The sequence below is a fragment of the Ambystoma mexicanum genome, chromosome 4q (assembly GCF_040938575.1).
Source record: "Ambystoma mexicanum isolate Mex_15411 chromosome 4q, UKY_AmexF1_1, whole genome shotgun sequence".
NCBI lineage: Eukaryota > Metazoa > Chordata > Amphibia > Caudata > Ambystomatidae > Ambystoma > Ambystoma mexicanum.
Window position 1 is genome coordinate 368,892,694 of NC_090928.1, and position 20,985 is coordinate 368,913,678.

Sequence of the window (20,985 nt, forward strand, 5' to 3'; positions counted from 1 at the left end):
ACCAATGCATATAATTAACACAGCCCTGTGAGTGTAAATAAGAAAGAGAAATGTCAATGCCCAAGATGGAAATTCTGTGTGGAAAGTAAGAACTCGTAGGGGAAATAGTAATCAGACACAATTCTGTAAATGTACCTGACAAACCTTTCATTCCAGCTATGTCCCATCGTTGAAGCTCGAGAAAGTCTCCATACTACAGGAGCTTCAAATATGCTCTCAAGGCATCGCGTGCACGAGCGAACGAATGGAAACACCGTCCAGCAACAGAAAAAGCTCACTGTTTGGTTTCCCTCCGGTTTTCATCCATGATAAGAAAAAATCCTGAAGGGGAGCGTGCTGACACCTGAATATTCCCATGAGCTAAGGAACAAAGAACTGAAACCACAAACATTGCAAATCTAAACGACTCACCAGGGGGTAGTAAACCATAAAAACAGGAAAAATAGAACATTGTTTCCCTTTTAACCACAGATTAATCATGGTGAGACCAAAAAGAACTAACATTTATCCTCCTTTAATCATCAACTACATTTCCCATAACATTGATTTACTATTTGTCAAAATCCTAAATCTGTCTTTCTGTTTAATTGTTCACAGCATTAACTGCAAGATAATTCATTTTTATTTGCATTTTTTTACAACATTTGCACCCATTAGCACCCCCCCATTGCCCCCTGCTCGCCCCCCTCCCTTGGTTCTCACAGTGTCTTAGTCAACAAAGTCTTGTGAACATTCTTATTCCTCTCGTATATCTGAGCCTTGTTCAATTTGCGCATTGGGATTACCTCAAGTCCAGAATGCTTAGATTTTGTGGGAAACATTGTTGCATGTATTCACTATTTAAATATTCTAACAACTCTCCCCAATCTATCCAGAATTTTTCTGTATCCCTTTATATGTGGCACGTGAGCCGCTCCATCGTCACTTTTTCCGCAATTTTATGTATCCATTCCGACCATGTTGGAGGGTCTTTTTTCCAGTTCTTTGCTATCATTAGCCAGGCAGTTATCAGAAGCATCATCAGGGCTCTTTTGGGGTTTCGAGATTGAGTACCCTTCCGGGTCCAACAGTCCGCACAAATTCTCCCCAGGGAAAGTTCCTGCCGTTCTGGCATAATATTCTTTATCTGAGCCATCACTTCCTCCCAGAATTTCTTTATCTTAGTGCATATGAGCCTCCAGTTGCCTATCCCCTTGCAGCCCCTCCAGCATTCCTGGGAGGTTGTTTTATACATTTTGTGTAATTTACATGGTGTGTTATGCCATTGTAGCATCATCTTGTACCAGGCCTCCTGTAATTGTGTAGCCTTGGTCAGCTTCGAGATGTTCCTCCATAACACTTCCCACCATTCCCGTGTAATATCTGATCTTGTCGTTCCCTCCCAACCTACCTGTTATAGACGATTCTCTCGAAGTGAGCAACCCTGAAGAATCGCGTAGATGCTTGAGGTTAAGTGTTTATCCCGGAATGCATAGTTATATATCTTTCAAATTCTGTCAATTGTCATATTGCTGTGCTACGAATCTCTGTCGGCCTTAACCAGTGTCGTAATTGTATATATTTGTATCTATCAGATTCCTTCACCCGCAATTAAATTTCGCACTCATCAAATGTCGCTATCTCACCATCTCTCACCAAGTCTCCTACCTTACTACACCCGTGCTTCTGCCAGTGACTAAATTTGCCCTTTTCCATCCCCGGGGTGAAGTTTGGATTCTCGAACAGTGGGTGAATGGGTATGGGCAAGGTGAAAGGTGTCCCTTTTTTAGCTATCTATCCGAGTTATTGCATATTGTACAGAGGACCGCACTGCGTCTTGCTCTTGGGGGCCTGTCTTTCCCTGGTAACCATAGTAACCCCGCCAATGAGCAGCCAGCCACGGCCCCGTCCATCCAAGCCCAGACCTTTTCCCTGCTTTCTGTGAGTCATTCTCCCACTACTCTCAGTTGGGCTGCTTTGTAGTATCGATTTATGATAGGCAATCCCAGCCCCCCTTTCTGCCTTTGGGTCATGAGTACATCTAAGGCAACCCTCGGCTGTTTATTCTGTCAGATGAATCGTTATAGCATTGTGTTTATCATATTAATGAATGACTGTGGAACTGCTATCGAAAGGGTCTGAAATGTATGCAAAAGTCTCGGGAGAGTCACCATTTTGACTGTCGTTATTCGCCCCAGCCAGGAGATTCGAAGAGGGGTCCATCTCGAGACATCTTCCTGTGTTTTCTCTAGTATCCCTGGCTAGTTGGCTTTAAACAAAGTAAATTGCTTACTGGTCAGTTCTACCCCTAAATATGAAATACTTCCAACGGCTAATTTGAAGGGAGAACACTTAAGCAAGGCTGCAGAGTGTTCTCTCGGTAGGCCCAGCTCCAACAATTCTGACTAAATCATATTTATTGTAAGTCCCAATATCTTTTCTTGTTCCGCCAATGCTATAACCAAGGCTGGGATTTACTTTTCCGGTTCTACTAATGTCATCAGCATATCGTCTGCATATGCAGCTGTCTTGTGAATTTCACCATTGAATGGGATACCTTTTATATTATATTATTGTTTAATCCAATTAAAGCTCACAATTGTTATAGAAAAGGCATATAAATGGGGCGAGAAGGGGCACCCCAGCCTCGTGCCCCGCTCTATCTGTATTGTCAAACCTGTGTATTAATGGAAAGTCTCAATGATGGGTCTTTGTAATTTGCTTCTACCATTTGAATATAATTTGGCCTGAACCCCAGGTACTTCATTACTTGGAACAAGTATGGCCATTCTACCCTATCAAAAGCCTTTTCGGCATCTAAGGATATTAGTACCACCGGGATATGTTTGACTACTACCTTCTCTATCATATGGATGACCTTTCTTGTATTACCCCTTGTTTGTCTACCAAAAATGAAGCCTGACTGGTCCTGACCAATCACTGTTGGCAATACGTTCTTTATTCTATCAGCAAGGATCGCTGTATATATTATGTTAAGCAATGAAATGGGCCTATATGAGCCGCAACTCGTTAGATCTTCATTCAGTTCCCGAAGAGGATGACCCTCGCCGCCAACATGAAGCATGTTATACCCCCGTATGCCGGAATGAAATATATAGTTTTGTAAGAAATGGTATGAGGTCCTTACTAAGTATTTTATAGAGAAGTGCAGGGAATCGATCTGGGCCTGGCGCTTTGTTACTGGGGAGAGTGTTCATAATCTTCCCTACTTCTTCTTCTGTTATATCCTTTTCAAGAACGTCCCTGTCTTCTTGGTTTACCCTAGGCAACTGTCCCCTATCCAGAAACTCCTGTATGGTTAGCAGATCCGGTCTCTCTGTAGAGTAAAGCTGCATATAGACTGTTGAGAAGGAGACTGTCGTTTCTGGTCTCTGTAGAGATTGTGCTGTCTGCCAGCTTGATACCATCTGTTACTTTTACTATTCTGCTGCTTTAGGAGTCTCGCTAGCATTCGGTCTTGCTCATTTGCCCTAATATAGTACCTCTGTTTTAGATTAATTAGTGATTCCTCTGCCCTAACCTTACATCGTAGATCTAATTTCCTCATGCTATCGTTAACCCTGCAGTAGTTTATCTTATTCTTCTTAACCCCCAATTCTCTTTGGGCCTCGCTCAATTATAACTCTAGATCCTTTTCCAACCTGTCCTTCTCCTTTGACCTTTGTGCATTGAGAGAGATTATTTCCCCCCTGAGCCCAGCCTTAAAGGTGTCCCAGGCTACATCTAGGGGGGTTCCCTGTGTATAATTTATTTCAAAGTAGGTTCTGGCCTTCTCCCTCAGTGTTTCACGCACTACTGTGTCAGGTAATACTTCTCTAGGCATTTTCCATGAACACACCTGGCTCTGCGGTGTCATCCTTCTTAACTGCACCCAAATGGGGGCATGGTCCAACAGGGAGATCGGGTCTATCCATATCTCCCTCAGAGCCCCAAATACACCTGGAGTTCCCCATATATAGTCTATCCTAGAGAATGTCCGGTGGATATGGGAGAAACATGTGTACCCTGCCTCATCCCCTTTTTTTGCTCTCCACAAGTCTTAATGCTAGATCTGTAAACTTTCCCCTTAGAGTGCTGGGTGGGGCCATAACCCCATAATGGACCCTTGGTTGCTCCTATCTTTGTGTGGGTCCCATGCTAAATTGAAATCCCCTGTTAAGAGGACCTCTCCTTTCGCAAACCCTTCTAATTTCCACAGGGCCTGATGTATGAATGTCTCATGTCCCATGTTTGGGACATGTAGGGTGCCAATCGTGAGTACCTTATCCTCCAGGCGAATTTGGATAAATATTTGCCATTAGGATCACCTAGGGGGCAAATTCCCTTATCTCCCAATGTATTTTAGTTTTGGAATTAGCCTGATAAACTTGTACGAACTGACGTATGCGCAATCTAACGCTGTCACTGCTTTCAATATGAGTCTCTTGCAGAAGAACGATATCCGCCGCTCCCCCTTTTAAGTTGTGCTTTTGATTTCTTCCACTTCCTAGGGGTGTTCAGGCCCCGCATATTAAGTAATAGTATATTCAACGACCTATTCTCTTCCATGGTGCAAACTCTTTAGGACACCTTCCCTCTGTATCACCTTACAATCTCTCAGATGATGCCACTGCTTACCCCACCCAGCTTCCCACCAAATATCAAAAGAGAGTTTTCTATGCCCTTTATCGCTGTGTGTGTGTTATCATTTGGTCCCTTTGTGTCCCTTTCCCCTGCCGTCTCCGTGACATCAGATGCTGCGGCCCCCCCATTCCCTTTCCCCCCACTCCCTTCCCTTGCCCGAACAACCCCCACCAATACCTCCCATCCCTCTCCTGGTCTGGGCACAGTATCCAATGATAAATCCCAAACTACTCTGTAACCGGCCCACGTTTGTCCCTGGAAATTTAGGTTAAATACCCTCCTGTGGATTCCAAGTGGTGCTCTCATAGATTCTCCGCCCAGCCTGTATAACCTACTGGGTGCCTCTGTATCACACCCCTCCCTCCCCAATCCCACATCTTCTTCCCCTTGCTTCCCCCTGGGTCTCTTCCAATGTTTTCACAGCGTCTTCCCTGAATCCCTGCGTTTGATCTCCTTATCATTCTTCATCCCCTCTCTGTTTCATGAGAGGGCCCTTTAATTAGTTTCTTCTTCTCCCACCTGCAGCGGGCTAATCCCACGGTCTATTCCTCTGCCGGGAGCTCCCTCGCCTATTTTCGCTGGGCTCTGTCTCCCCCCTCCTCCATTACCAATATTGAGATGCCCTCGGAGCATGTAGTGGCCCTCTGCTGCTTTCCGTCCCAAGGAAAGAGTAGGACAAAGGGAAATGTCCATTTGTATGGGATTTTTTTTCTCATGAGAGCCTTCGTCACTGGCCCCATTGCTCTCCTTTTCTGTAGTGTGGTTGCTGCTACGTCCTGGAAAAAAGGACTTGTGATCCATTTATTATAATAGATGTCTGAACCCTGGCTGCTCAGAGGATTTATTCTTTTTCTTCATAAGAAGCCAGGGCTGCCAAAACGTCTCTCAGTCTGTCTCCCAGCCCAGACCGTCTGAGGCCCACCCTATGGATGCGGTCAATACGAATATCCTCTGCAGACGCTTCCGTCATAAGGGTTGCAAAGCATTTTTGGCCTATTTTCTTTAGATCTGCATCCGCTTTTCTCTCTGCCAGGCCTTTGATCCTTATATTCGGCCTTCTAGTACGATTTTTGAGATCTTCTGATTGAATTTCCAGGTTGTGTGTTGTCATGCTAATTTATTCTAACAACCCTGAGTTCTGACGGATATCGCTGCATACTTCGGACAGGCCCTGTTCAGTAGTGTCTACCCTGTTACCCAGGGTGTTCATCTCTTCCCTAACCTCTTTCCGGGAATTTTTTAATTCTTCCTTTAGAGTCACCATTTGCTCCTGGAAAGATGCTGTCAACCTGTCTTCCATGCCCTTAAGGCATTCCTGCAGATCCTCCTTGCTGAATGCCATGTCGCTTTTCTCAGGAGGGTCTTCTGCTTCCTTCTGCTGTTTTCTTTTCTAGTTCGGTGGGACTTCTTCACTATTCTGTTGCCAGCACCTTTCCAGCGGGCCCCTTTCCGTACCATTAGTAGCTCACTGTAGTGCTGAGGTCTGCTTCCCTCTGCGTCCTGGCATCTGAGTATGTTAAGGGGCTATATGTAGGCTTCACGTGTGTTCTGAGGCCTAGAGAATGCTACTGCAGCATGGCACGGCCTTGTAGCACTGTCAAGAGGAGCTGCATTCGGATCCTTCTGATTGCTATTGTTGCAATTAAAGTGAATATCTCATATCCGTTTTCGGGGCGTTTAGATGAATGCTCCTCAAAACGTGCTCCTACTAGCACACTTCTTTCTGTGCTAGGGGGTCGCATAGCTAATGAGTCTTCATTGTGCCCTCTATGTTGAAGAATACCTATTGTTTTAAGAGGCCCTTGCCTCTGTAACGTATCCTTACTTTCACTGCACTGCTGCTAATAGGCTCAAATTCACCGTCTGCAACCTGTAGGAAGTCATCTCAGCACGTTCCCCAAACGTTAAATTTGAATGACTCCACAATCTCTTATAAGGCTCTTTGCTTAGATCTCCCCATGGGTGATTGGTAATCGGGGTCTGTTGCTCTATCTAATAGCCTGGGGAGGAGGGAGTGTCTGAAATAAGGGCGGATGTCAGCCGACTTTGCTTTCTTTGAGTTTCTGCCCATGGGGGCCATTTACGCGTGTGTCTTCCTGTGTGCGCTGTGCTCCCCAGGGCCTCCCTTTCACTTAGAGTGCATTGACTCCTTAATCCCTCACCCGGCCTAGCACCCTCTGTGTCCCCTTCTTTGTTGCTCTTTGTTCTCCACTCCTGCTGTCCGTGAGCTCTCCGCTTAGCTCCCTCACTCCCCCGACGCTCCTCCTCACCGCTCACCTTGTGCGGTGTCACTCCCACCTCACCCGCTTCTGACTCTTCTGGTAGGGCTACCAAGCCCCTGCACCAGATCTTCACCCCCGTAAGGCTGGGGTAATCCTCCAAGCCCGGACCGGCTCCACTCACTGCAGCTTACGGCGGCTCCTCCTCTAGCTGGAGGTCCCGGCTCTACTGCGTTGCGTTGAGTAGCACGCCCACTTCCTCTTCTCTGCTCACGGTCAGGCATGGTTACAGGAGCACCGGCATTTTTTCCCCATATGAGATTGTTCCGCCTCTGCTTATGTTGGAAGGAATGTTAGCCCTTCAAAATCATCTTCATATATCCCGCAATGTTACCCCCTTTAGTGAGGCCGGCACAGAGCACGGGGGAAGTACAACTTCACTCTCCGGTAGCCATCTTGGAATCTCAAACTGCAAGAGTATTTCAATAGTGTGCAGTCTGCACTTGGTTTTTCAAATAGTCTGCAATGTCATGACTATAAAATGTCTCTTTTGCAATATTTTACTTACATCTGCAAATAGGCTGCATTGTTCTTGGTCTCTCAAATCTATATCATGACGTCTCACGCACTCTTGCTCGTGCCAGGGTTTGGTAGTTACAAGGACTTTTCTCAGCTGCCTTGTGTCTTTCTCGTTCGTCGACCACAGACATCTTTCTCTGATAGATTGGAGATGGCCAGCAGTCATCTGTCTCTTGCAGAAGTGAAGGCACTTGTCCCTTTCATTTACCTCTTCCTAGTCTGGCTGCATTTCTATGCATCCCAAGTTTAAATCCTTCTTTCAGGCCTCAGTCTCAAGTTATCTCCTTCTTTCAAATCCCACTAATTCTTTTCTCATTTTCTTGTTCCGATCCAACCTCTATTGTTTGTGCCGCGCGCATATTACACTGAATTGGTGTTTGCTATTTTTACTTCACCAATCATTTCTATGCTTCCAGACACAACCTTTCGATTTCACCTTGTTCTGTTTCTCACTCCATTCTAGTACAGTGACCCTTGGTTTCATCTAACCTTTCTGTTGCAAACATGTTGCATACTTAGGAAGTCTTTGCTCTGCGCAAGCAAATTATTCTGTTCTGCAAAACGAGCTTTGTGAAATTTCATTCCTAAACTGCACATTGAAAAAAGAGGGGTTTTTTTTCTTGCAATTTAACCCATACCATAGCTAATACATTTCCTGTGTGCTGGTTTTAGTATTTGAACACCTAGCTTTCTACTGTACTTTTAGAAAATGCATCTTTTGATGCCATTCATTTTCTCCCAAGCATAGCTTATTACCTATTAGTTTGATTTATTGGGTTAGTAGCGTAGATGCATTTCCTTTTATCTTTTGTATTTCTAATGCAAAGTGTCCTAATTACTAAACCCTTACATTTTACACTGCATCCTGACACTCGACAAAGATCTAAAACTGAGAGATCATTGCTTGGAGGCTGTTCAAAATGGTGTTTTTTCAATGAAAGGGTACCCACGACAAGATATCTTGACTGTGCCATTGCAAAGTCGGGTAGCTCGGATGGACCGTCCTTACATCCCCTCAGTGAGCAAAGCTGCTATCTCGTCCACTGTTCAAATGAATACACTTAATCAAATTGTAGTTCTTTCAGGTCCCCACCAATCTGAGAGTCTGTGCCGGATTGTTAAACAGCTGCAGCGAGTTGCCTGCTTCTGAGCCCATTTACACTTGCTGGTAAGATATAGATGGAAGCGTAACCAGTAGTGGAGGGCTGGAGTTGGGACTCTGTTGGACAACATTGAGAGAAGTGAGGGGAAGGAGTAAGACAGTAGTGTGAGATTTGAGCGCAAAGAGGTAGAGAACATCACAAAGATGAGACAGAGAGGAGCATAAATATCAGGAGAGCGAGATTGGAGAGGAGGATCTGGAACATCAGTCTGTAGAGGAGAAGGAGGGATATCAGGAAAGATGGGAGTGGAGTAGGTAGGGCAAAAGTACAGAGAGACAGGAGGGAAGAAGAACAGAAGGAAAGAGGAAGAAAATATCAAAGTGAGAGGAGAGGAGTAGGAAAGTATGCTCAGGGAGAGAGAGAGAGAAGAATGAGAGACAACTGGAAAAAGAAGGGGAACAAGAGAAGGGAAGTGAGTATTGGGATGAACAAGGGGAGCAGAGTGTTCTTTACGACCTGGGCAGAAAGATGCTCCTATGATGGTAGAGAAAGGGGCCAGAGTAAAAGTGGAGACTAGAGGAGTTGCCCTCTAGTACTACCCAATGTCTAAAAGTATTCACATATGAGACCTAACCTTGAGCCAAGGGGGAAAGGCAATGACTGTGCTAAAGGAAGGGCGAGACTTGGAAGGAAACCAAACTACTTTTTGTATAGATTCTAGCTCCCATTTAGTTTAGTGAATCCTAAACCCCCTGTTATAAAGTGAAGAAATCCCAAACTGGTGTCATGTCGCCTGTTGCTCGCCTGATTATTACATCAGGCACCAGCTTCTCCAAAACATTTTACAAACCTGCCGGACCCCTTAGTGAGTATGATATAGGCATACACAAATCTTGACAGACCAAATTGAGTGTTATATGGAAAGATGTATAATTTATTATGCAAGGTCAGCAATTCGTGGATATCTATACATAATAGCTTTGAAGGGATCAACCTTATCATAATATTAGCCTACAACTGAGTGCTTCTGCAATGAGTTCCTGCTTGATAGTTATAATGCCAAGGTCAGGGAAGAGCAGTGGCAGAAAGGGATCAGGAGCCTAGATAAAGTCCTTCATAGAATGTATGACTCCTCCTAGAAAGAGGTTCCAAAGTGCATGCTATGTGTACAAGGCCATCAATACTGTAAACAATTCAAACAGCATCATGGTAAACACCCATTTGCATTATCTCACACAAAAACAAAGAGTATTGTTGATGATACTAAAGCATTTCCTAATTCTAAATCATATTTCCATCTCATTACAATCCTCAAAGGTCCAAAATTGCTTTTGCTCCAACTATCTTAAACCAATTATTTGGTAGTTTTATAAAGTTACATATGAAAATTTAATTAATCCGTTGTATCTTGACACATTAGAAATAGCAAATCTTCACTGCTCATTTTCTACATGTTTTCGTATTTTCAATCCATCAGGAAAATCCAATCTGTCATCCTATAAAATAATGCCATGGGGTTTAATTATGATAATCCTTAACCTTATATAATATGTCTATTGTGAAATAAATGACTAGCACTAACCTTGTACCAAATCTTAATCTCCTTACTCCTATCCACTGGATATACTCTATAATCAGGGTTTCCTGTTTCAGGGGGTTATTTTATTTTACTTCCGGGTTTTTTTCCAGTGTTTTCAAAAATTTACAAAATCAGTGTTATCTGTGTTTTCCCGTTTGTCCCCCTTCAAAAAATCACGGATAACTGTGTTTTCCAGTGTCAATTCACAAATATTCCTTTATTGTTTCATTATGTACATAAGTATGGTAGTATCTCTCAGAGCAAGATGTTATGAAAGCTTTCTGGAGAATAAAGATGATTGTGTTAATCCAGTAATATCTAAGATTTCTACAAGTCAAAATGATTGTGGTAAAGCATGCAATACTTTTTCAGGGACTCTTTGCCCTTTCTTTTCTTCCCATGAAGACTTTAATTTGTGAAAATGACCATTCCACATTGTAGACACTTTTAATTTTTATCAGATAACGCATAGTGTGATGAAAGGATTTGCCCGGGAGCACTCACTTTGTTGGAGATAAGTATTATTTTGACTGTCAAAATGAATAAACTCTAAGCAGATAAATGTTTATCAAGTGCTCCTCACTACAAAATGAAAAGGGAGTCTCATTAATGTACCCCGTGAGGCTTGAGCAGGGTGGTGAGCACACCAAATCTGTTTACCGGCTGTGGGAATATCTGTAGAATCCTATAGCAGAATGTTGCAAAGGCAACTCAGCAGGTTAGGTGATTATTGCAGATATGTTATATGTTTATAGCTTCCTGTAGATCCTACAGCTTTTTTCCTATTCCTGCTGCAACATGTGCTGTAAAATGTGTTATGACTGGGGATAAGCATGGCTCTCTTGCTTCAATGTGTGTGGCAACTTTTATCCACACACCGAAAGTCAAAAACTGGCACCCATAAAAATATGCACAGTAAGTGAACATATCTTAAAGTGAAATATACAAATGTAGTTCAAATGACCTTCCTCTTTGAAGAAAGTGCGCAAGACAAAGGAACATTGGACTTTAAAAAAAAATAATGAACACCAGAAAAATAACCTGAGAGAGGAAATGTTCCGATAAATATGCTGGCAAAGTATAAACGTGCTCACCTTCTAAACCCAGCAATCTGTAGTGAAATATTCCCAGGAAAACAAAGTGCTTGTTTTCTTGTGGGTAAGTGTTTGCACTAGGAACATACCAACCTGGGTAAAATCCTGGTAGCCAAATACTTGAGCAAGCTTCCCAACCTAAACAAAACCCTAGGGGTCGCGTCCGCCCTCTGAAGAAATGCTATACTGTCCAAACACATGTATCCTTTACTAGTGCCCTGAAAAGCAGCTACAATCAGGGAAAAATAACTGCACTAATCTCCAGGATTGCAACCTCTCTTGCACATTGTGGGCACATATTCATGACTCACTGGCCCTCTCATCATTTCCCCTCCTCACTCCAGTGTCTGGCTTTGAACAATACTCTGCTTTATAAAGAAAACCTGAAATGTACACATACCATAGAAGGGAATGATACAAAAATAAAAATCCTTATAGAACTATCTTAGGCAAAAAGTTTACAATTGTGGCATTATTCCCCCATGTTCACTGGGAGACTACAAATACCAGAATGTAAGTCATCAAAAGGGAAAAAAATGGCCTTTTGGTTTTAAAATGCTTATAGCCAAATGCAATGTTTGACAGGGTTACCTTTTTGTGTTTGACAAATGCAGGGTTCATCTATGATGTAATGAAAATATTACATTCTACCAAAAATAAACACTTTTGGGTGTTAAATATGAACATCTGAAAATAATGTAATTAGTTTAAAACTATTCTGTGTGATATTGGCCTGGAGGAAATTGTAGTTTTAGGCAACTAACTTGTGCTTTCAGAATGAAATGCCGATTTGCATTTCTTCATACGGATAGGTAACGAGTATCTTGTCCAAAACAATGGTCCCTTAAATGAACCATCATTTATAAATCGCTCATAATTTAAAAACTCTCCTTGGAAAAAGAAAGTGCTAAGCAGCAATTAAGGGGCCTGCAGCTTCTGAGGGGCCACTAGGTGCGGGTGCTCTAGAGAACCACAGGAGGTCGGGAGGTGACCGTGACAGTGTGGCCTTCATACATGGAAGCTTCACACAGCTTTCTTGTTAAAGCCAACAGGCAGCTGACACTTTTCAGCTCTCAGTCAGACAAATACACATACACAGACGGTCTGTGGCCTCAAACGGAGACACTGAAAAATCCATTTTAAACCATTTTCTGTAAATACAAATATTTGTCAGTGGTCAAGGGCTATTTTGAGAAATTGTAGCCAATTTTAAGATATGAATCAGGAACCACAAAAATTTCTCAAATTTGGCTACAATTAGCACTAACCACCTATAAAGACACATTTATTTGTACAAAGTAAACAATGTAGCATTGAATGTGCAGTGTTTTTGAATAAGGTCAGGGGACAGGAGGGGACGTAATGGGAGAAAGCAAACAAGCATATATGGGTGGTAGTAGGCCCCTTTTCCTATTGTCTGCCAAGCCCCCTCTCCAGCCACCCCTTCAGCCCCAAACTTCCTCCCGTCCCTGCTCACACTAAGGCACCACTGGGATAGGGGCAGCAGTGTTTTTCAGTTTAAACCTAGGAGGTACATTTTCTTCTGGGGGTGATTTTCCGGGGTTTTATCGATTTCACTGAAAACAGGAAAGCCTATCTATAATGTAATCAATTCCTTAGATGTATGTATATACTACAGCATTATAATTCTGTGCGATTCCAACTTCCAAAATCGGTATAGACGTACCCAGTCCCCTACATGGCTCTGTTGAGCACTGTTCATGCCCATTTCCACGAAGGCCCATTTGTTTTTTTATACACATTTAGCTGCAAATATAGATGGGGTGAGGATGGGTAGGTTTAGGTATTTATTACAGTGAAGGGATGTAGGGGCAGGGGTATCTGGGGGCGGGGGGTCTTCCCAGCATTCTTTTTCTGGGCAGATTTGTAAAATGGGCTTAGAATCTTTTTGCATGAATCTATCTTACATCCTTAAACACTAGGGGGAGTGACTAATGGGGCCAAATGCCTCTCCAACCGAGTGAATGATAGGCAGCTGGCCAGTATGGGGAAGCAACCCTTGTCAACCTCCCTTGGTTTCCAGTGCATGGTAATAAACAGTCACTCTGTGAAAAGCCTGAACCTCCCTCTAAGCAGACCATGGGTTAAGGGTGTCCTGATCCCCTCAAAATATGCAAGAAACATTCCACCTCAAATTTCACCCTTTGTACCTCACTAGTGTACCAGTGTTTGCATGAGAAGGAATGCATCTAGGGATCTTTGCAGTTTAAGCAGGATGGCTCAAACCACACAACCAAAAACAGAATTTGCAGAAAAAAAAGTGTTTATGGCCCAAGGTTTGCAGACCTTCTACAGTTAAGGTGACTGTTGTAACACATTTAACATGCACCAAATCCTGTGTACACTACACGCTGAGAAGGATTTCAGGTCAATTCACTGTTATAGATATATTTGACAACCATGAAAACCTGTGACCATTCTTATTCTCCCATAATGCTCTTTGATTGTATGCAAATCAGCAAGGTGCTATTTGTTCCTCTCCCCTTGCTCATAAGTGATGTGATTGATTTACAGAATGAGGGTGATTTACTTACTGGAGCACATCTTTAAATATGTGGTGTGGTAACAAGTGTAAATGTGAGGCACAAAAAGGCTTAAAACTGTCCTTACACTTATTTTGCTGCTATGTGTCATTTAAAACATCTTTTGTAGAGAGGGTGGGAGACCGGAGGGGGAATCATGTTTCCTGCTCCTCATGCCTACTTCAACTGCATAACCTCTTAGTTTTATAAAAGAAAACAGGTATTGGGCACAAAAAAGCCAAATTTGGAACCTTACCCTTGCTGGCCGTAAATAATAATGATAGGAAGGCAGCAGGTGACCGGAGGATGTGAGTGCCTTGCCCTGGCACTACACGGTACAGAAATGCTAAGGTAGGTTTCCCAGTCTCACTGCGCCAACTCAATAATCACACTGGTACTGCTTAAGTTGCAGATTTATTACACAATCCAATGAACAGCCTGACACGTGTTTCGAGCAGTCCTTGCTCTTCCTCTGAGGCTTATAAGTGAAGACGTGATAACACGGTCTTATCAGGTAAATAATGAGTTTGTTGAAATTAACCACGCCGTCCAGCAGACCCTCGAGCACGGAGGGTCCCATTACCTTTTCTTCCCGCAACTGCGAAGAAATATAGTTTCAGCAAACTCATTAATGCCCCACCACAAAAAATATTCCCCTGCCACAACTGACCTGGAATTGTGACCTGCCACCCCCTCTGGCAACAAAAGCTGTGTCTGCCATATTATTATTAGCTTAGCTTATATATGTTTGGACTCTGAGGGTCAGGTTGCACCCCCAATGTGTTATTAAAAAACATATGTTTCACTTAGTTCATCACTTGGTGGGTCCCATCGGCAGCATGTTCATATCGTCATGTGCATTGTACATGCATGATTGCTCAGGCTGGCTTGCGAGTCGTAACGCAGCATGTGCTTTGTCAAGGAGTTGGGTGGGAGTTGCTTGCCAGGGCTTGCAAGGGCCGCACATCATTTTGTGTTACGACACTGACACACAGACTTATCTTAATTGGAGTCCTGAACTAGCTAGGCGGTCACAATATCATGATGATGCCACTGTCCGAATCCGCTCAGCTTCCCTTCAACATGCCGCCGTCTGTATTTCATGCATGATGACTGTATGGCTTACTTTTCAACTGCCACAGCTGACTGGTACTTTACAAACTCAATAAACAGCATGCTGTGCAGGGACCTGCCATTGCCCAAGCCTGTGCTGTTTAAAATTGATATAAAGTTTGTGAGCTGGGCAGGCTCATCCAGCTCTGCATGCTGGCACACAGGTGCAAGCTGATGGCCACTGGGATGGGCCACTAAGCCAGAGACAGAAAGCCAGTGTCAGCCAGAAAGTAGATTGAGGCAGAAGAGAGCCAAAGCATCTGTTGTCACATCCCACTCAACTTCAACTCATCTTCGAGTTGAAAGAACATTTTCCAAAATTCAGAACCCTACAAAGCACTGCCTAGACGGAGCAGCCTTGGAAAGTGTTCAGGGAGACGATGGGACAAAAACGAATGCTTTGGGGACTCTCACGAGCTCATGTTCTTCTCTTCACTATGTTTGTCTTTGTTTTGATTTCACTTGTTTCTCACAGTTTCTCACTTAGCCCATAAAATGCTGACAGCGCCAGTGAGAGGTCAGCTAATATGGTAGGTCTGTTGGGAGTTAGCCAACCCTATGCAATTCTGATAAATGCCTACTCTTAATTAAGGGAGGTGCTCATATGGATCTCGATCCCTTTGCCAATTTCCTAAACCTATTCAGTCTTAGAGATTATATTGCAAGACCTTCCTGTTTCTGGGCCCAGCTCTGAATCCATCACTTGTCAGAGAGAGGACGTTCTGTTAATTTGTTCAATCATGTGTCCCTTTCCATTCTTATTGACCCTATCTCCTATTGGCTATTTCCTATGAGATGAACAACTTTTTTAATCTGCTCTGATCTACGGAGTCCATCCTGCACTGCAGGAGAAAGGCTTTGCACCCCTGGACTAATGATTTCAGCCCATCCGTTCTTGAAGGGGGGTTGCATTTGTACCCTTGTGACAGTAGCCTATCCCTTCCATCCTGAGAGATGCGAGGCTCTGTACCTCCCAGAGGAGTATACTCTTTTGCTACTAGATTAAAAAAACACTGTTCTTTTTATAGCGCACCCTACTGGTTTCCAACATCCTCTAAGTCCTGTCATAATAGGGGCTGTTACTAGCTATTGTAATGGTTAACAATTTATAGAATTCAGACAGGTGTACAGCTAAGCTGGACTTGCCGGGCTTCAAACCTGTCTCTAGGCTAAATACAAATGTGTTAGGCAGGCGCTTAACTCGCCAAACTATCTTTTATTCTTAATAATCAGAAGCCATTCTTTCTACATATGACTGGTTCTCTTGCCCCTGAGTCAACTAGATACCCATCCTTTCTATGGAAAAAGTTCCCAGTTTGTGGAGAGAATGCTGAGACAAATTTTTTCTGCAATGTCAGATTTTCCATGCCTGCATGAACCCATCCTTCATAAGGTGAACCTTGTCCCTAGATGTGTACAATCATAGAACCCACCTTTCTATAGTTGACCTGTTTCATATTCCTGGGCGACTCCCCAATCTTCCCCTTATTACAGATGGCATGTTGTCTGTCCTTAAGCGAAGACACAGAACAGGTTGTTCTTCTGAGTGACATAGGTGCAGGAATCCCAGAATCCATCCTTCTACAGGTGACAATGGGCCTCTTTACAGGTCTGGCGGTAACCCTGCTGGGCTACCGGTGGATTGTCACCAGACCTGTAAATATTTACCGGTGCCTGACTTCCCGGTGCCACCGGCAGATTACAAGCCCGGCAGCCCGAAAAGTCAGGCGCCGGTAAAATCTAAGTCCCCATTCCTATGGGAGTGGGGACACAGAAGCACTGGCACCATTGGTAACGGTGCCAGTGCTTCCGTGACTGGTCTGCCTACCGTGGCCGTTGTGCCCGGCAGGGTCAGACCTGTCAGGAATGGCGGCTCCGGCAGGCAGACCTGTAATATGCTGGTCCGGAAACAACAGTGCCGGTAAGCTTACCGGCACCCTTGTTTCCGGACCAGCAGGGTCATAATGTGGCCCAATGTATTCCCAGTGTAAATCACAAGTATCCATTGTTTTAAAAGATAATCTGAATTCCTTTGTAATGGTGGGTCTTTAATCCACAGGCACACCTGGCAGAGGTCTTCAGCTTTGTCTATGCTACCCATGTGTAAGCAAGGGGTAATTTGTAGGGGCATTTAGGCTGACTCAGACACCAGTTGGTTGAATAGGGTGTTGTCGGAGCTCAGCTTGATTCATATAACGTACAGCCACTCTCCCAGTGTGTTCTTCACAAGTCCTTTCTCTGTCTAAATCCCCAGAAGCCATCCTTCTTGGAAGTGACCAATTTCTCTGGTCCGGGGAATACCAAAAACCCATCCCTCCCACACATACATAGCAGAGTATCCTGAGGCCACGCATTGAACCAATCCTTCATATAGGTGCCTGGCTCACCACGTCTTTGATAATGAACAGAACTCATTCTTCTATTTCTATAATAATGGTAATAACTTGTATTTTTATAGTGCTTACTGGGACCGTTCTAAATTGTAATGACAGGTTATCTGTCCGTGTGCTCATTCTTTCTATAGGTAGAAGGTTCTTTGGCCATCAGTGAATCCCACAAGCCCATCCTTCCTACAGTTAACAGGCTCTTTGTTCATGGATGAATCCCCGGAACCCATACTTTCTACAAGGGAAAATGTATCATAATGGTTGAAATGCAGCATTTTGTCCCTGGGACAATGGGCACAAGCTATATTTCTGAGGTGAAATGTAATGTGTTGTCCCGAGGTTAAAGGCCACAATCTAACGGCTAAAGGTTGTTTGTCCATGAGCAAATCTCCAGATTACATACATAATAGTGGACATTCTTTCCCTTGGGAAACTCCTGGAGTCCATCAGTCTTTCGGGTGACAGTCGATGGAACTTGATGAATCCCCTTTGCTCATGCTTTTTATCACAATCACTTACCCTTTATAAGTGAAAGGCAGAATCCATCCTTCCTACGGGAGATGGCTCCTTCGTTCCTTCTTGCAGGCTGCACCATGCTGCTGCTCTACACAGCTCATTTACCTTGCAAGAGAAGCTACACAGTAATTTTGCAAAGTAATTCTGCTAAACTGCTCCATCAATGTGATCCTAAAAGTACATCTGGCAATATTGGTGCCCCTGGGCATTTCAACGGTGGTTACTGCCCTGAAGCAGACCCAACGCTCTAGCCAAGATAACGATTCCTAACAGCCTTCGGAGGGGCTAGTGACAAGAGAAAGTAGCGGTAGGAGACAAGATGGCAGCAAGAATGAAATTATAACATCTGGACTCTAGCTGAAGGGGGTGGTGGTGAAGAAAGAAAGGTTGGCGAGGGAAGAAGGAATTATTAGAACATTGGTAAGGGGGGGCAGGAGGAGACACCCGAAGGGAAGGGAAGGGGACATTGGTAAGGGGGGGCAGGAGGAGACACCCGAAGGGAAGGGAAGAAGGAAGGGAAGGAAGGGAAGGGAAGGAAGGGAGGAAGGAAGGGAGGGAAGGAAGGGAAGGAAGGGAAGGGAGGGAAGGGAAGGAGGGAAGGAAGGGAAGGGAGGGAAGGGAAGGGAGGGGAGGGAAGGAAGGAAGGAAGGAAGGAAGGAAGGAAGGAAGGAAGGAAGGAAGGAAGGAAGGAAGGAAGGAAGGAAGGAAGGAAGGAAGGAAGGAAGGAAGGAAGGAAGGAAGGAAGGAAGGAAGGAAGGAAGGAAGGAAGGAAGGAAGGAAGGAAGGAAGGGAGGGAGGAAGGGAGGGAGGGAGGAAGGGAGGGAGGGAGGGAGGGAGGGAGGGACCCTAGCAAATGTCAAAGACCCAACTAGCCAGCTCAGACAGGGAGTCGGCCCTAGGCAGAGCCAGGAGGCAGGATTATGAACGAGAACAGGTCTGGAAGCTTATACTAGGGGTAGAAAGATAACAGGGGGGGCACAATATATCAAAGATGACTCTCTCTCTCCCCCCTCTCTACCTCTCCAGTAGTCCTTGATGAGACCAATAAATAATAAATTCAACTTGTGTAGTTGGGACTGCTAAACAGAGCTGTTCGAATAAACAGTAAGAGGCTGATTCATTGAATTTTTGCGCCGAAAAACAGGGATTTGTGCGCCATTCTGCCCACAAATACCCATTTGTTAAAAAGGGATTTGCGAGCAGAATGGCGCACATATCCCCGTTTTTCGGCGCAAAAATTCCATGAATCAGCCCCTAAGTGTGCTGCTGATACTGCTTAACAAACAACAAGTTTGCTGACACGTTAAACTCCTAAGCGCTTTCTCTGGGCAGTAAAGGCTTGCCGTGCTCCACCTTCTATGGGTCGTCCATTAACCTAGGAAAACGTCATATGTAAAGATTGGAACAGTGACTGGTCCAAACGGCAACAGGAGTAATGGATGCTGAAACGAATAGCTAAATTAAAGAATACAATGGACATTCCTAATGCCTATGAGTGAATTAGTCATTTTCTAAGGCAGTGCCTTCACACACAAACTATTTAAACATGTGGCAATCAGTAAAAAGCATCTCGGGAGGATAGCTCAGGAGCAAAGTGCTCATCTTGGATGCAAGACGACACGGAGCAACAAAGGTTTGATCCCCGGGTCCGCCCGTAGAAACCTCTGGGTATTAAGCGCGTTATAAATGACCTATCATATCATATCTGGAATCGCAATGCTAGTGTATGTAATGTCTGCAGACAGTCCTTCAACATTTCCTTACAGGCACATCGAATGTATACGCTAGGTACTGCGCCAATTGTATTCCAGCAAAGATATGGTGCAGCAAAGAAGCTGTCCAACCAAATGCCCCTAATCAGAGGTTTTCTGCTAAAAGGCAAATGAAACAATTGACAGACATTAAGTGGGCAATCTAGTAACCTGACGCCTGTTGAAGGGCGGACTAACTACCAAATACATTTTTACCAATCTATTTTGTTTGCCACAATTGACTTTTTGGAAATACATGCACCATTAACGTCCATTAAAGCAAATGTGCAACACTTGGGAGCGTGCAGAAAAACTGATGCCCTTGTTTTTTTTATGCTTGTTTTATAGGATAAAGAATCGCAAAAAGACTTGGAAGCGTTACTCCTTTCCCTGCGGCAGTAGCAAAGGACTCTGCACCGAACAGGACCAATATAGCAGAGATAGTTGGATGGAGCACCAAAGCCCTGCTGGTTCCGCCGGAAGTGTAGCATCCACATTCTCGTAATCATTATGGCCACGTTGAGCTCGTTCTGTCCTTGTTAATCATGTGGTAGGAATCTTTACTGTTGTAGGTAGTCCCAGTAGGTGCATGTTTGGGCTACTGTGCGTGAAGCAGCCTGAATCACGCGTAGGTAGGTCTATGTATGCAGAAGTGCAAGAAGGATACGCACAGCCCTCTAAGGGACAGAAAAGCTGTGATGGTCAGTAGTCAATACCTGTACATTTTTAAAGTTCTCTTTTACAGTATATACAACTGAGGCCAAGAAACGACATTACAATCTTTTAATATATTTTATATTTCGTACAAAGATTAGAAGAGCTATAATTTAAATAATGAAATCAATAAAATACTATTTTTCCTAGCAATGGAGCAGATGGTTGTTCTTTTCTTGTTTATTTTCCTGCGATCACACTTCCATTCTGCAATCACACTGCATTGGTTTGCATCCTGTTCCCTACAGCCGCTGACTTGGGCTGGTTTGGGATTCACTGGCTAAACAAGTGAGCGAGCAAGCGGGTGATGCTGATCCAGTGGCCCCAGAGTCGGCCAACATCTCAAGGGTCTCCTTGCTAAAGTGCTTTGTAGAAATGGCATTGTGCTGGTACTACCTTGACTTTCTTCGGACATTTATACCACATGTACTTCGCATTATGTTCCCTTGATGGTGCCATCATCTGGACACCTGTGCACTTTCCTCCTGCTGTGTCCCGTACTTCCCTTCTACAGTAGGATCAGTGTTGGGGTTGCACTACTTTTAAAGATGGAGGTACTTTTCAGACCTCGGAGGGGCAGGGGGGGGGGATTTTTATCATCGCTGCTCTTCGAGAAATGATCACTGGCTTCAGAAACCTGAAAATACCTCACTCTGATCCTCTTAGGGCAATCTTCCCACCTTCCTGACACGAGGTATTTAAAGCTAAGTTAGTGGAGTGAACTAAATCAAAGCCTGCTAGAAACGCAGTCTTCCACCTATCTT

The 20,985-nt window shown here is 44.1% G+C and overlaps 1 protein-coding gene across 2 annotated transcripts in view; it reads left to right on the forward strand.

The window, feature by feature from the left end:
• RMDN2 (regulator of microtubule dynamics 2) overlaps positions 1–20,370 on the forward strand; it is a 1,053,472-nt gene extending 1,033,102 nt beyond the window's left edge. Inside the window, exon 12 of one of the 2 annotated variants that reach the window (XM_069607937.1) lies at positions 19,856–20,370. In XM_069607937.1, the coding sequence (XP_069464038.1) occupies positions 19,856–19,909 (54 nt within the window). In that variant the 3' untranslated portion in view covers positions 19,910–20,370. The remainder of the gene's footprint in view (positions 1–19,855) is intronic. The other variant, XM_069607938.1, reaches the window with a different exon arrangement.
• The last annotated feature ends 615 nt before the right edge of the window (positions 20,371–20,985 follow it).